Source organism: Schistocerca americana, chromosome 3 (assembly GCF_021461395.2).
Source record: "Schistocerca americana isolate TAMUIC-IGC-003095 chromosome 3, iqSchAmer2.1, whole genome shotgun sequence".
In the NCBI taxonomy this organism is placed as follows: Eukaryota; Metazoa; Arthropoda; class Insecta; order Orthoptera; family Acrididae; genus Schistocerca; species Schistocerca americana.
Window position 1 is genome coordinate 692,197,856 of NC_060121.1, and position 13,846 is coordinate 692,211,701.

The window sequence follows — 13,846 nt, forward strand, 5'->3', positions numbered from 1 at the left end:
CATGTTTATGGCCTGCAGAAGAAAAGCAAGTCAGATGAGCAGAGCAAACATATAGTCTTCGGCCACCTCCATTTCTCAAAATCTGCCAGTGACCGTAAGATGCATATGAACATGCTCCTATTCTCCGACGAGAATAATAAGGAGAAAAGTAATTATCATTATTTTTGGATCAAAGATATGTCCCGTCTTCTGTTCTCTCAAATGAGTAACTACGAGTGAAAAAAGTGTATTTGCTTAAAGTGTCTGAATTATTTTCCTCAGGCAAGTTATTAACAAACTATCTAATAGAGTGTTCTTCCTAACACCCAGTATGTGTTGTTATGCCTGCTGTGGAAGACAAATTCACAAAGTTTAAAAATACTCAGCAACTGGACTGATGACCGTTTGTAGTGTACGCTGACTTTGACTGACTGCCTCCTCGCTCCTGTGACCTGCTGTGAAGGTGACCCTACAACGTCACATACTACCTTCACAGAAAAACACGTACCATATGTGGGGGCTGCCAGATTGTATCATTCTATTATTCAAGTCTTAAGCGATACAAATCTTATGTCGGGGATAATCCTGCAGTTTGGCTGCTCACTGAGCTTGAAAAACTTTCATTCGATGTTGATAGGCCTTACACTGACAACGTTCCCATGACCAAATCGAGTGAAAAAGAGGAGTTGTACAATAACTCGGCTAACTGTCATAATTTGCGGCCTGCCATATACAGAAAAGCAGAAACTCCCTGTAGGGACCACTGTCATTTTGACGGAAAGTTCCGTGGTGCAGCTCACAATACGTGCAATTTCAAGTACCCTTTACCAAGATACGTGACCGTTTTCTTCCATAATTTAAGGCTGTAGGACGCTCACTTTCTTGTTGAGCATATGGCTGATTTCGGCATGGAGGAAGATCAGGTACGTGTCCTACCTGAGAGAGTTGAGAAATATATTTCATTCTCCAAACGAACATAGCCGAGAATTACGCTCCGCTTCCTTGACATGCTACATTAATGCAGGCACCGCTCCACAAACTCACTACTTCGGGAGATATGCATATCACTCGAATTGCATTTCCCAACGAGCAAAAGTTTCAAATTGTGACTAGGAAGACGTTTTTCCCACATGAGTATCTGGATAGTATGGCAAAACTCAACAAAACCCGGCTACCTGACATAACTGCATTCTCCAGCAACCTTACAGGGGTGACAACAGATGCAGAGTATGAGCACACTATGAATGTCTGACGAAAATCCAACATCACCACTTAAGGAAAGTATGCATGGCTTTACAAAGACACAGACGTGCGCTTGCTTGCGGACGTTTTCGAGAAATTCTGGAGTCTATGCATGATCACCTAATCTCTGGATCCCTACTTTTATTACACAGCAACTATGTTGTCTTGGGACGCAATGCTCAAGAAAACGACGAGCATCATCGACTTATGCTGGCATACCTCTTTTCTTTGAGTGATGGATCCGTGGAACTTCGCCAATGTGTCCATAGACACGTCAAGACAAATAACCCACGAATGGGTGACAGGTTCAACACATCCCTTGATTCGAGTTACATCATGTACCTGGATGAAAATAACTTATGTGGGCATGACATGCGATAATCACTGCTGACTAGTGAGTTTCGATGGGAACCCAAAGACAAATGCGAGGGATTAGATGGAAATATCAAGGGGAGTATGGTGGCTGATTCTGATGTAGGGTATGTAGTGGAGGCAGAACCCACATAAACCATTAGTTTGCATGGTGCACATGCCAATCTGGCACTGTGTCCAGACTAATTATGTCCATGAGGATGTTCCACCCCAAAACTGACGACAATGTTGGGCAATACGCTGAGACACATTACTTATTATCGTAATCTCCAATAGTGTCTCAGCTTAGTGATGGAGCTGGTTAGAATCTCTGGTCTATCTCCTTCAAGCAGTCCCCCTGGTTGAAGGGCTCTATTGATTAGAATAGGAGACAGAGAGTTTTCAAGGTGAGTGACTTTGAGAAAAAAAATTTATAAATCATTTAATAATTAAATTTTCGGCAAAACAATGGTGAATTTGAGGGAGCAACGTGAAATTTTTATTAGAATCGAGTGGGATGGACGTTATGACGTAAGTGGATCACCATATTCAATAAGAACTATGTTTCTGTGGTGATGGCGAAAAATGCAGTACAGTTCACGAAGCCATTCTGTGTGGGGCTGTGCATACAAGACCTATCCAAACTTCACATGAATCGATTCCACTATGAGTTTCCGAAAACACATTTTGCAGATCCTAAATTACTTTAGATACACATAGCTTCATCTACTAGGTGAAGATCTATGATCCTTCTGAGGTAATGAAGTACCACAGTAGTGTATTCGACATGTCCTCATATATGGCCGATAATCCTTATGGTATTGTCCGACAGAACAAAGAGGTTATTGGCTAAGGGTGTGCATGTGTGCATCACACTGGCACGGAAGCCCTCTCCCCCCCCCCCCCACGTATTTTTTTTTTTTTTGGTTGTCTGTCTTCCGGCTGGTTTGTTGCAGCCTGCTACAAATTCCTGTTCCTCTCCTGTACCAACCTTTTTATCTCAGGGTAGATCTTGTTACGTTCTTAGTTATTTACTGGCTGTATTCCAATCTCTGTACTCCTCTACAGTTTTTCCTTTCTAGTACCTTGGAAATTACTCCCTCATGTCATAACACATGCCCTTGCATACTGTCCCTTCTCCTTGCCAATGTTTTCCACTTCTGCCTTTCCTCTCAGATTCTGCACAGAACCTGCTCATTACTTACCTTATCAGTCCACCTAATTTTCAACATTCGTTTGTAGCACCACATCTGAAATGCTTAGAGTTTCTTCTGCTCCACTTTTCCCGTTGTCCATGTTTCACTATCATAAAATGCTGTGGTCTAAATGTACACTCTCAGAAAGATCTTCCTCAAATTAAGGCCTATGTTTAATACTAGTAGATTTCTCTTGGCCAGGATTTAGCTTTTGCTCAGTGTTCCAACAATCATTTCTTTTTCGATTTCTTCACAATTTTCATGCAGCCATTTCGTCTTAGCTTACCTGCACTTCCTATTTATGTAATTCCTCAGCGACTTGTATTTCTGTATTCCTGATGATGTCCTCATTGCTCCGTCTGTCATTGGGTTTGTTGCCTTCTTGGTATTAGAATTGTTAAATTCATCTAACCCCTGACAATAAATCCTGATGTTAAGTTTCTTGCTGTTTTCATTTATATTATTCCTCATTACTTTCGTCTTTCTTTGATTTACTCTCAGTCCTTATTCATTAATGTAATCAGTGCTTCGTATCATTGACATTATTTCACCTTGAATTTTAATCCATTCCTGAACCTTTCTTTTATTTCCATCATTGCTTCTTCAATGTATAGATTGAACAGTAGTGGCGAAAGTCTACATTCATATCTTACACCCCTTTTAAACCGAGCACATCTTTCTTGATCGTCCACTCTTATTATTCTCTCTTGTGTCTTGTACATATTTTATATTATCTGTCCCCCCTGTCTGCCTATAGCTTACCCCTATTTTTCACATACTTTCGATACCTTGCACCATTTCACATTGTCGAACGCATTTTCCACGTCGTCAAATCTTGTGAATGTGCCTTGATTTTTATTTAGTCTTGCTTACGTTATCAACCGCAACATCAGAATTGTCCCTCTGGTGCCTTTACCTTCCATAAGGCCAACCTGACAGTCATCTAAAACATTCTCAATTTTCTTTTGCGTTCTTCTGTTGTCAGCAACTTGGCTGCATGAGCTGTTAATCTGATTGTGCGATAATTCTCGCACTTGTCAGCTCTTGCAATCTTCGGAATTGTGTGGATGATATTTTTCCGAAAGTCAGATGGAGTGTCGCCAGACTCGTACATTCTACACATCAACACTTCCCCCAATGAATTCAGAAATTCTGAGGGAATGTTATCCATCCCTTCCGCCTTATTTGATTTTAACTCCCCCAAAGCCCTCTTAAACTCTCATTGTAATACTCGATCCCATATCTCTTCAAAACAGACTCCTGTTTCTTCTTCTATCACATAAGAGAAGTCTTCGCCCTCATAGAGGCCTTTAACGTATTCTTTCCACCTATCTGCTCTCTCTTCTTCATATAACAGTGGAATTCCCGTTGCACTCTTAATGTTACCACCCATGATTTGATTTTCATCGAAGGTTATTTTGGCTTTCTTATATGCTGATTCAGTCCTTCCAACAATCATTTCTTTTTTTATTTCTTCACATTTTTCATGCAGCCATTTCGTCTTAGCTTCCCTCTACTTCCTATTTATGTCATTCCTCAGCGACTTGTATTTCTGTATTCCTGAATGTCGTTGAACATTTTGGTACTTCCTTCTTTCATCTATCAACTGAAGTATTTCTTATGTTACGGATGGTTTCTTCACAGTTACCTTATTTGTACCTACGTTTCTCTTTCCAAATTTTGTGACTGCGCTTTTTACAGATGTCCATTCCTCCTCAACTGCAATGCCTACTGAGCTATTCCTCATTGCCTTTTCTATTGCCTTAGAGAACTTCAAGGTATTGTATCCCATCATTCCTTAGTACTTCCATATCCCATTTCTTTGTGTATTGAATTTTGCTGACTAGTCTCTAAACTTCAGCCTACTCTTCATCACTACTACATTGTGATCTGAGTCCTTACCTAATCCTGGGTTTGCCTTACCATCTAGTATCTGATTTCGTAATTTCTGTCTGATCATGACGTAATCTAACTGAAATCTTCCCGTGTCACCCAGGATTTTCAAAGTATATCTCCTCCTCTTGTGATTCTTGAACATTTGTCATTACTAGCTCAATTTTATCACACAATTCAATTAGTATTTCTCCTCTCCCATTCCTTATTCAAAGCTCATATTCTCTTGTAACCTTTTCTTCTACTCCTCCCCTACACCTCATTCCAGTTCCTCATGAATATTAGATTCTCATCTCGTTTTATGTACTGTATTACACTCTCAATATCCTCTCTATCAGCGACTATTTACATGTCGTGTACAGTGGTATTCGCAGTGCTGCATCGTAACCGCCATATGTGTTACAGCAAATTAGAATTCGATCAAGAAGGAATCAGAGGTGGTTTTCCAGGTATCGATATCAAAGGGTTACCGCTAGCTGACGTTTCGTTCAGGGATTAGTGTGACTTCTGGTCTCCACACTGCTCGAGCCTGCGCTGTGTGGGGTCCTATCTTCTGGCCTGCGCGTGGGGGAATATGTGGGGCAGCTGGCGTGTGGTGGAGCCCAGCGAAGCGGTCAGGGTGTGGGCGTGCAATGACCTGTGATCAGTGCAAATGATTTTTAAAAGTGTAATTATATGTCGTGAGCTATGTTGATGTATGACTTGCAAAATCCGAAAAAAATACATCGATTTAATTACTTTTTTTGTGATGTATTGTACAGTTCCTGCGTCTGACAAAACAGGGAGATCCTAACCCTGAAAACTTAATTCTGTAAAGAAACAACGTACCTGCTGCTATGCAGTTTAATTTTGTATCATGAGATCCTGCCTCTCCAGCACAGACCCGCCGATTTCCAGGTGGGAGAGAGGAAGGCTGGGATTTAAAAGAGGGGGAGAGGTTGATTAATTGATCAGTTTCATTATTTAATCATGAAACTGATAGAGTGGGAGGGGACTATTCCAATAAATCAGGCATGAAAGTGTACTTGTATCAGCGAGTAGGAGGGAGTAGATTTGAAGGGTGTCAGAGGAAGGAGGTAGTTGGAGGCAGATTGTTGTGGAACTTCCTCAGAAGGATGGGTTAACCCCAGCAGGTCATAAATCAATTATTAGAATGGAAGGATAAGGGGAGATGGAGGATGTCATATATCAATCAAGTTTGCCCCTAAATGTATGGACCTCACACTAACAAAATGCCATGATACCCCTATTGCTCCACTACTACTACAACGATTGGCGTCAGCTCCTTGAATTTCCCTGGACTGAGTAGACAACCTTCTCCTTCACAGTATGAAGCACAGAAACTCACATACATGTCATATGCCAGACTGTATACATTTTCATCCCACTGCATATAAATCTGCATCTACATGGATACTCTGCAAATCACCTTTAAGAGCCTGGCAGAGGGTTCATAGGACCACCTTCACAATTCTCTATTATTCCAATATCACATAGCGCGTGGAAAGAACGAACACCAATATCTTTCTGTATGACCTCTTATTTCCCTTATTTTATCGGGGTGATCATTTCTCCCTATGAAGGTCGCTGTCTACAAAATTTTTTCGCATTCGGAGGAGAAAGTTGGTGATTGGAATTTCGTGAGAAGATTCCGTCGCAACGAAAAACGTTTGTCTTTTAATCATGTCCATACCAAATCCTGTATCATGTCCGTGACACTCTCTCCCATATTTCGCTATAATATAAGATGTGCTGCCCTTCTTTGAACTTTTTCGATGCGCTCCGTCAGTCCTATCTGGCATCAGCAGTATTGTAAAAGAGGATGGACAAGAGTAATGTAGGCAGTCTCCTTAGTAGATCTGTTACATTTTATAAGTGTCCTGCCAATAAAACGCAGTCTTTGGTTAGCCTTCCCCACAACACTTTCTATGTGTTCCTTCCAATTTAAGTTGTTCGTAACTGTAATACCTAGGTATTTAACTCAATTTATGGCCTTTAGATTAGGCCGATTTATCGTGTAGCTGAAGTTCAACAGATTCTTTTTAGCACTCATATGGATGACCTCACACTTTTCATTATTAAGGTTCAACTGCCAATTTTCACCTCATTCAGATACCTTTTCTAAATCGTTTTGCAATTTGTTTTCATATTATGATGACTTTATTAGTAGATAAACGACAGCGTTATCAGCAAACAACCCATGATGGGTGCTGAGACTGTCTCCCAAATCGTTCATACAGTTAAGGAACAACAAAGGGCCTATAACACTACCTTGGGGAACTCCAGAAATCGTTTCTGTTTTACTCGATGACTTCCCCTCAGTTAGTACGAATTGTGACCTCTCTGACAGGAAATCACAAATCCAGTCACATAACTGAGACGATATTCCATAAGCACGCAATTTCACTACAAGCTGCTTGTGTGGTTCAATGTCAAAAGCCTTCCGGAAATCCAGAAATACGGAATCGATCTGAAATCCCTTGTCAATAGCACTCAACACTTAATTTGAATAAAGAGCTAGTTGTGTTTCGCAAGAACGATGTTTTCTAGGTCCATGTTCACTGTGTGTATATGGACAGTTTTCTTCGAGGTAATACATAATGTTCGAACACAATATATGTTCCATAATTCTGCTGCATATAGACGTTAACGATACGGGCCTGTAATTAAGTGGATTATTCTTGCTATCTTTCTTGAATATTCGTGTGTCCTGTGCATCTTTCCAGTCCTTGGGTACGGATCTTACTTCGAGCGAACGGTTGTATATGATTTTAAGTATGGGGCTAATGCATCAGCATAGTCAGAAAGGATCCTAATTGGTATACAGTCTGTACCAGAAGACCTGCTTTATTAAGTGATTTAAATTGCTTCACTACTCCCAGGATATTTACTTCTACGTTACTCATGTTGGCAGCTGTTTTCGATTCGAATTCTGGAATATCTACTTCGTCTTCTTTTTTGAAGGCATTTTGAAAGGCTGTGTTTCGTAACTCTGCTTCGACAGCACTATCTTCGATAGTATCTTCATTGCTATCACGCAGAGAAGGCATTGATTGCTTCTTGCCACTAACATACTTCACATACGACCAGAATCTCTTTGGATTTTCTGCCAGGTTTCGTGACAAAGTTTCGTTGTGGAAACTGTTATAAGCATCTCGCATTGAAGTCCGCGCTAAATTTCGAGCTTCTGTAAAAGATGGCCAATCTTGGGGATTTTGCGTCTGTTTAAATGTGGCATGTTTGTCTCCTTGTTTCTGTAACAGTGTTCTAACCCGTTTTGTGTACCAAGGAGGATTAGCTCCGTCGTTTGTTAATTTATTTGGTATAAATCTCTCAATTGCTGTTGATACTATTTCCTTGAATTCAAGCTACATCTGGTCTACACTCATATTATTACTTTGGAATGAGTGGAGATTGTCTCTCAGGAAGGCGTCAAGTGAATTTTATCTGAGTTTTTGAATAGGTATATTTTTCGTTTATTTTTGGAGGATTTGGAGATTACAATATTCATTCTCGCTACGACAACCTTGTGTTCACTAGTCCTTGTATCGGTTTCGATGCTCGTTATTAACTCAGGATTATTTGTTGCTAAGAGGTCAAGCGTGTTTTCACAACCGTTTACTATTCGCGTGGGCTCATGAACTAACTGCTCGAAATAATTTTCAGAGAATGCGTTTAGCACAATTTCGGATGATATTTTATGCGTACCTCCGGAATTAAACGTATTTTCGCCCACATATCGAGGGGAAATTAAGGTCACCACCTACTACAATCGTATGAGTCGGGTACGTGTTTGAAATCAGACTCAAGTTTTCTTTGAACCTTTCAGCAACTGTATCATCTGAATCTGGTGGAATCATTTGCTACATTTCCTCTTCTATTGGTCTGAAATATAAGTATGATGAACGTGGGCATCTCCAGCTGAACGGAGGTTTCAATAGACTTCATCTGTCTGCTGGCAGTCGGTAGTACCGGGTACTCGAAAATCTCCCATGAACAGAAAGATAACGGTAGAAATACACCAGCATTCAGAACCTTTATAAGCTTCAAACACTGCTCATCCGATTCTGTGATTTGTGGCATTTTTCATGTTACTATATTGATGGTGATTTCGTTCTCCTCTAAACTCCCTGAATGTATAAATTGTCATCCGTTGCACTCTGAACCAGAATAAGTACCTGTTTAGCTTTCTGAATAATTCGCCACATGTCCTCATAGTATCCCATAAGCAATTTTACAGGTATACATGCAGTAAATGTCTTGTACTCTTCCATCGTTCTATCCACTGGCTCGTCAATGAACCATCCAGCATTTTCTAAATTGTTCAGATCCGAGTGAGAAGCAGAGACAAACGTTTCAAGAGTTGGTTTTATACCTACAATGCATGTGTAGTCCGTCTCGGTCCCATTAAGTCCATATCGTATCTCGTTAAACAGGGATACTAAAGCATTACGTGTAAGGTTTGATGCCACTGTAGCAGTACCATCCCTCTTCGTAAATGATGCATCAAGATTTTTGGAACTCTTACATGGTAGGGATAAAGTGTCTTGGTGTTGGGTGACAATGTCAACTAACTTCATCATTCCTGTTAAATGTGGTTGATGCATTAGATTTATGGGAGAAGTATTCCTGGCATAAAATACACTTGTCATATTCCACAATATTAGTTGTATCGACCAAAATCAATGTGGGATTCAGACCAACTGATTCAATAAACTCAGGGTTTGCATCTGTTATCACCTTGATGTTCTGTTGTGAAGTTCCGTGCTGCTTGTTCGCACTTTGGTTTAGTACACTACGTGATCAAAGGTATCTGGACGCCACCAAAAAAATACCTTTCTTATATTAGGTGCACTGTGCTGCCACCTACTGCCAGGCACTCCATATCAGCGACCTCAGTAGTCATTAGACATCACAAGAGAGCAGAACGGGGTGCTCTGTGGAACTCACGGATTTCGAACGTGATCAAGTGATTGGGTGTCACTTGTGTCATACGTCTGTACGCGAGATTTCCACACTTATGAACATCCCTAGGTCCACTGTTTCTGATGTGATAGTGAAGTGGAAACCTGAAGGGACACATACAGCAGAAAAGCGTACAGACTTACCTCGTCTGTGGACTGACTGAGACCGTCAACAGTTCAAGAGGGTCGTTATGAGTAATAGGCAGACATCTATCCAGACCATCACACAGGAATTCCAAACTGCATTAGGATCCACTGAAAGTACTATGACACTTGGGCAGGAGGTGACAAAACTTGGATTTCATGATCGAGCGGCTGTTCATACACCTCACATCACGCCAGTAAATGCCAAACGACGCCTCGCTTGGTGAAAGGAGCGTAAACATTGGACGAATGAACAGTGAAAAAAACGTTGTGTGGAGTGACGAATGATGGTACACAATGTGGCGATCCGATTGGCAGGATGTGGGTATGGTGAATGCCCGGTGAACGTCATCTGCCAGCGTGTGTAGTGCCAACAATAAAATTCGGAGGCGGTGGTGTTATGGCATGGTCGTAGTTTTCATGGAGGGGGCTTGCAAGTCTTCTCGTTTTGCGCGGCACTATCACAGCACAGGCCTACATTGATGTTTCAAGAACCTTCTTGCTTCCCACTGTTGAAGAGCAATTCGGGGATGGCTATTGCAACTTTCAACAGGAAGCGTTGGAGGTTTCCAGAGGGTTGGGGGGGAAGGAGGAGGAGGGGAAGGAGTGGGAGGTTCCTTAGAAGAACAGGTTATCCCCAGGGGGTCGTAAATCATGCCAATTAATGGAGCTAGAAGTTGTAATTCAGTCAAGTTTGCCCCTGAATGTATGCATTCAGCACTAACAAAACGCCTTGATACCCCTGTTGCCCCAATACTCACTTGTACATCATAGGGTGGCTGCTGCCAGAACTAACACTGAAGAACACGGTCTGGAACGTATATTGTAACCTAGTTTTGAAGTTCACAAATTGGCATTCTTTGGCATTTATGCTTTTGATTTACTTTGTCAAGCTTACATTGCATGTCTGGCCATTCACATTTGGTTCGTATGTTAAATTAGCCTGGAAAGCAGTATTTATTTGTTGATTCATCCCTAGTTTCTTTGATTAGACTCTGTTTCTCTGTGTGGTACTGGTTCACACAAAGAATCCTTTTCTGCCTCACCCACATGGGTTATCGCATGCTACTTGTTATATTTATTGCATTTTTAAATGACTGGTCTGAATTGATCCTTTTAATTTTTCAGCTCGACGGAGCACCACCACACTGGCACAGGCATATAAGAGCATTTCTTGACAATGTGTTGCCTCAATGAGGGGTCGACTATAAGGTGTATACACATCTCACGTAGAACCACTGCCCTTAAATGTCGCCTGATCTCTGGATATGTGACCTTTCCTGTGTGTGTGTGCACGCATGTGTGTGTGTGTGTGTGTGTGTGTGTGTGTGTGTGGGTGTGTGTGTGCGCGCGCGCGCGCGCGCGCGGCCGCACCTTCCCTTCCATCAGCTTTGCATGAACTGCAACGTCGTACAGCAATATCACAGAATACGGTAACACCGGACGCGTCTGCAGAAGTGTGGGATGAGTTCGACTATGGTCTAGATGTTTCTTGTGCGTCTGGGTTAGCGACTGGCAGTGAATCGAAGAAGAACGAAAGTAATGACAAGTAGCTGAAAAGGGAACAGCAAGCAACTTAACATCAAGATTGATTATCACAAACTAGACATAGCTAAGGAATCTGCTACCTTGTAAGCAAAAACATCCGTGATAGATGAAGCAATCAGGATATAAAAAGCAGACTATTACTGGCAAAGAGGGCATTCTTGGCCAAGAAAAATCTACTCATGTCAGACATAGGCCTTAATTTGAGGAGACATTTCTGAGAATGTAGATGCAGAGCTCAACATTGTGTGGGAGTGAACCATAGACTGTAGGGAAAAAAGAACAGAAGAGAATCGAAGCGTTCTAGATGTAATCCTACAGAAGAATATTGAAAATCGGGTGAAATGATAAGCTAAGTATTGAGGAGGTTCTCCTCAGGACATACAAAGAAAGTAACATATGGAAAACTCTGGCAAGAAGAAGGGACATTATGAAAGGACATTTGTTAAGACATCAGGCAATAACCTTCATAGAGATATTCTGAGATGGGAGGTTGCTACTGGAGATAAATTCGTGGCGGACCGCATCAAATCAGTCAGAAGTCTACAGACTCAAAAAAAAGTGAAGAATACATTGAACATTTTTGAGATGTAATGAAAACATAGATCCTGAACGTAATTGCAGAAAGCAGTTGAAGATTCTACGTGCATCATGTGAAAGTTACACCCTCATAAAATTGATTGGTTCTTTTCAAAATAATAACAGTAACTTGCGGTAAATTTTAACTTACGCATCAGACTGTCATCTTTACCCATGTAGAACATATGATCTGGTGATATCGAATGAACCGTTTTGAAACATTCCGTATATAGTGGATGAAAACTGCAGCAACGTACAGACGTTACAAAAAAACATAAAACTTACGACAAAATCACATGATGAGCGCTGCGCTGAAAAGCAATGACTCATTCGCTTCTCAAAAAGAGGGTTGAACCTTCATGTTTTTTGTTGACGGATCCGTGTAATTTTGCCACTTCAGTTTTTTATCCAAATGGTTTCCTAGGAACTTCAAACACTAACTTTGATTCACTGTATGTTCATTCATCTGTACTAATACCTGAAAGCACTGTATTTTTATTTGGATCAGATACAGTAGGATTAAGAATTAAGCTGTTTGCTGTGAACCACGACTAATCCTTTCTAAAGTTCTTCTCATTTCTGTGTGTGATTTGGATGCATTTGGGTCCTTTATTAATAATATATCAGCAGTATACTGAGGCTTGGAAATTTACGTTCAACACGCGTTTCATAGCGTTATAATGAGCGAGAGGTGAGTATTACGCCATTGCGGGCAAGTGTTGACTATCCCAAATGCAATGCATATCGGACATACCCATCGCCAAACCACACCATCGTTTATACCCAGAACAGCGAAATTTTCCGCTGAAAATGGTTGAGCACCTGCTGGAAAGACATTTTACCAATTGGATATAAATGAAATAGGTCGGAAGAGCGGAGGAGGAACCACTCGAAAATGATGAGGAAATATTGGGAAGAGAGAAAAAAAGATCAAAAAGCCGGGCAAGTGAATTGTTGAACGTGGTCCAAAGATGGCCGAAATCGAAAGAAGAAGAAGAAGAAGAAATAGGTGTTTCGTCATTTTCCGGAAACTTTCTTGAAATGATCTATAGACGTGAACTAATTCTTCCAGGTTGAAAAGAGCAAGGAAATCCCGTATTTGAAGGACTACTTTGATTCGATATAGTCAACTCGTATAGAATGCCTTGTTTCAGATCATAGTTACCGCAGTGATTATATCGCGAATTCTATGATTGTGGTAACTTTAAGACACACAATACTTCAGTCCAGCGCTCCACATGTGAATTTTTCGCTACTTGAAAAGACTAACAACTGCTGGAACAATGAGAGTTACTCACGTCCGCAGTGCTCGGTTCGTAGATTTCTCCAGGACAGACGTCTTCGGTGCTGGTGTTGGCGTAGCCGTTCAGGTGATGACCGTCCCTGGCCTCTCGGATCTCCAGCGCCGTCAAGTTGACCATGGTCACGATGGCCACCGAGAGATTGACACGCAGCGCATACAGGTTTGCCACGCCCAGCATGCCCATCAGCTGGAGGGTGTAGCGTGCTTTCCACCATCCTGCACACACACAGGTGGCACTTTGACTCAAGTAGACTACATTTCCCTCTCTCTCGACAAGTCATTATGAACACAGCGCAGAGCTACACTCGGACATGGCTAAGGTTACTACCACTAGCTACTGTTATGGCGCTCGACTAGGAGATAACCTGTCCGTATGCTAGAAGAGGCTTTCTTAGTCAATATTTGGCAAGCAGTCAGATACTAGCTGTTAATGTAGAATGATCATGAGAAAATGCTGCAAAAGTTTGGATTAAATTGAAATCTATCAGAAAGTACTCGACAGCGCTCTTGGAATTGCTGTCAGAGAGGGCGTATCTCGATTTCATCAATACGGAATGTGGATGAATATTTCCTATGAATCATTATTTCTTGCAGGTGGAGTAGTAAAAAAGAAATAACAATGTCGACGCCTGGGGCTGAGAGAACCTTCA

At 41.3% G+C, this 13,846-nt stretch overlaps 1 protein-coding gene across 2 annotated transcripts in view; it reads right to left on the bottom strand.

The window, feature by feature from the left end:
• LOC124606916 (putative inorganic phosphate cotransporter) overlaps positions 1–13,406 on the bottom strand; it is a 103,858-nt gene extending 90,452 nt beyond the window's left edge. For both annotated transcript variants that reach the window (XM_047139024.1, XM_047139025.1), the window contains exon 1: positions 13,192–13,406. In XM_047139024.1, coding sequence (XP_046994980.1) covers positions 13,192–13,380 — 189 coding nt within the window. In that variant the 5' untranslated portion in view covers positions 13,381–13,406. The remainder of the gene's footprint in view (positions 1–13,191) is intronic.
• Between the last annotated feature and the right edge of the window lie 440 nt (positions 13,407–13,846).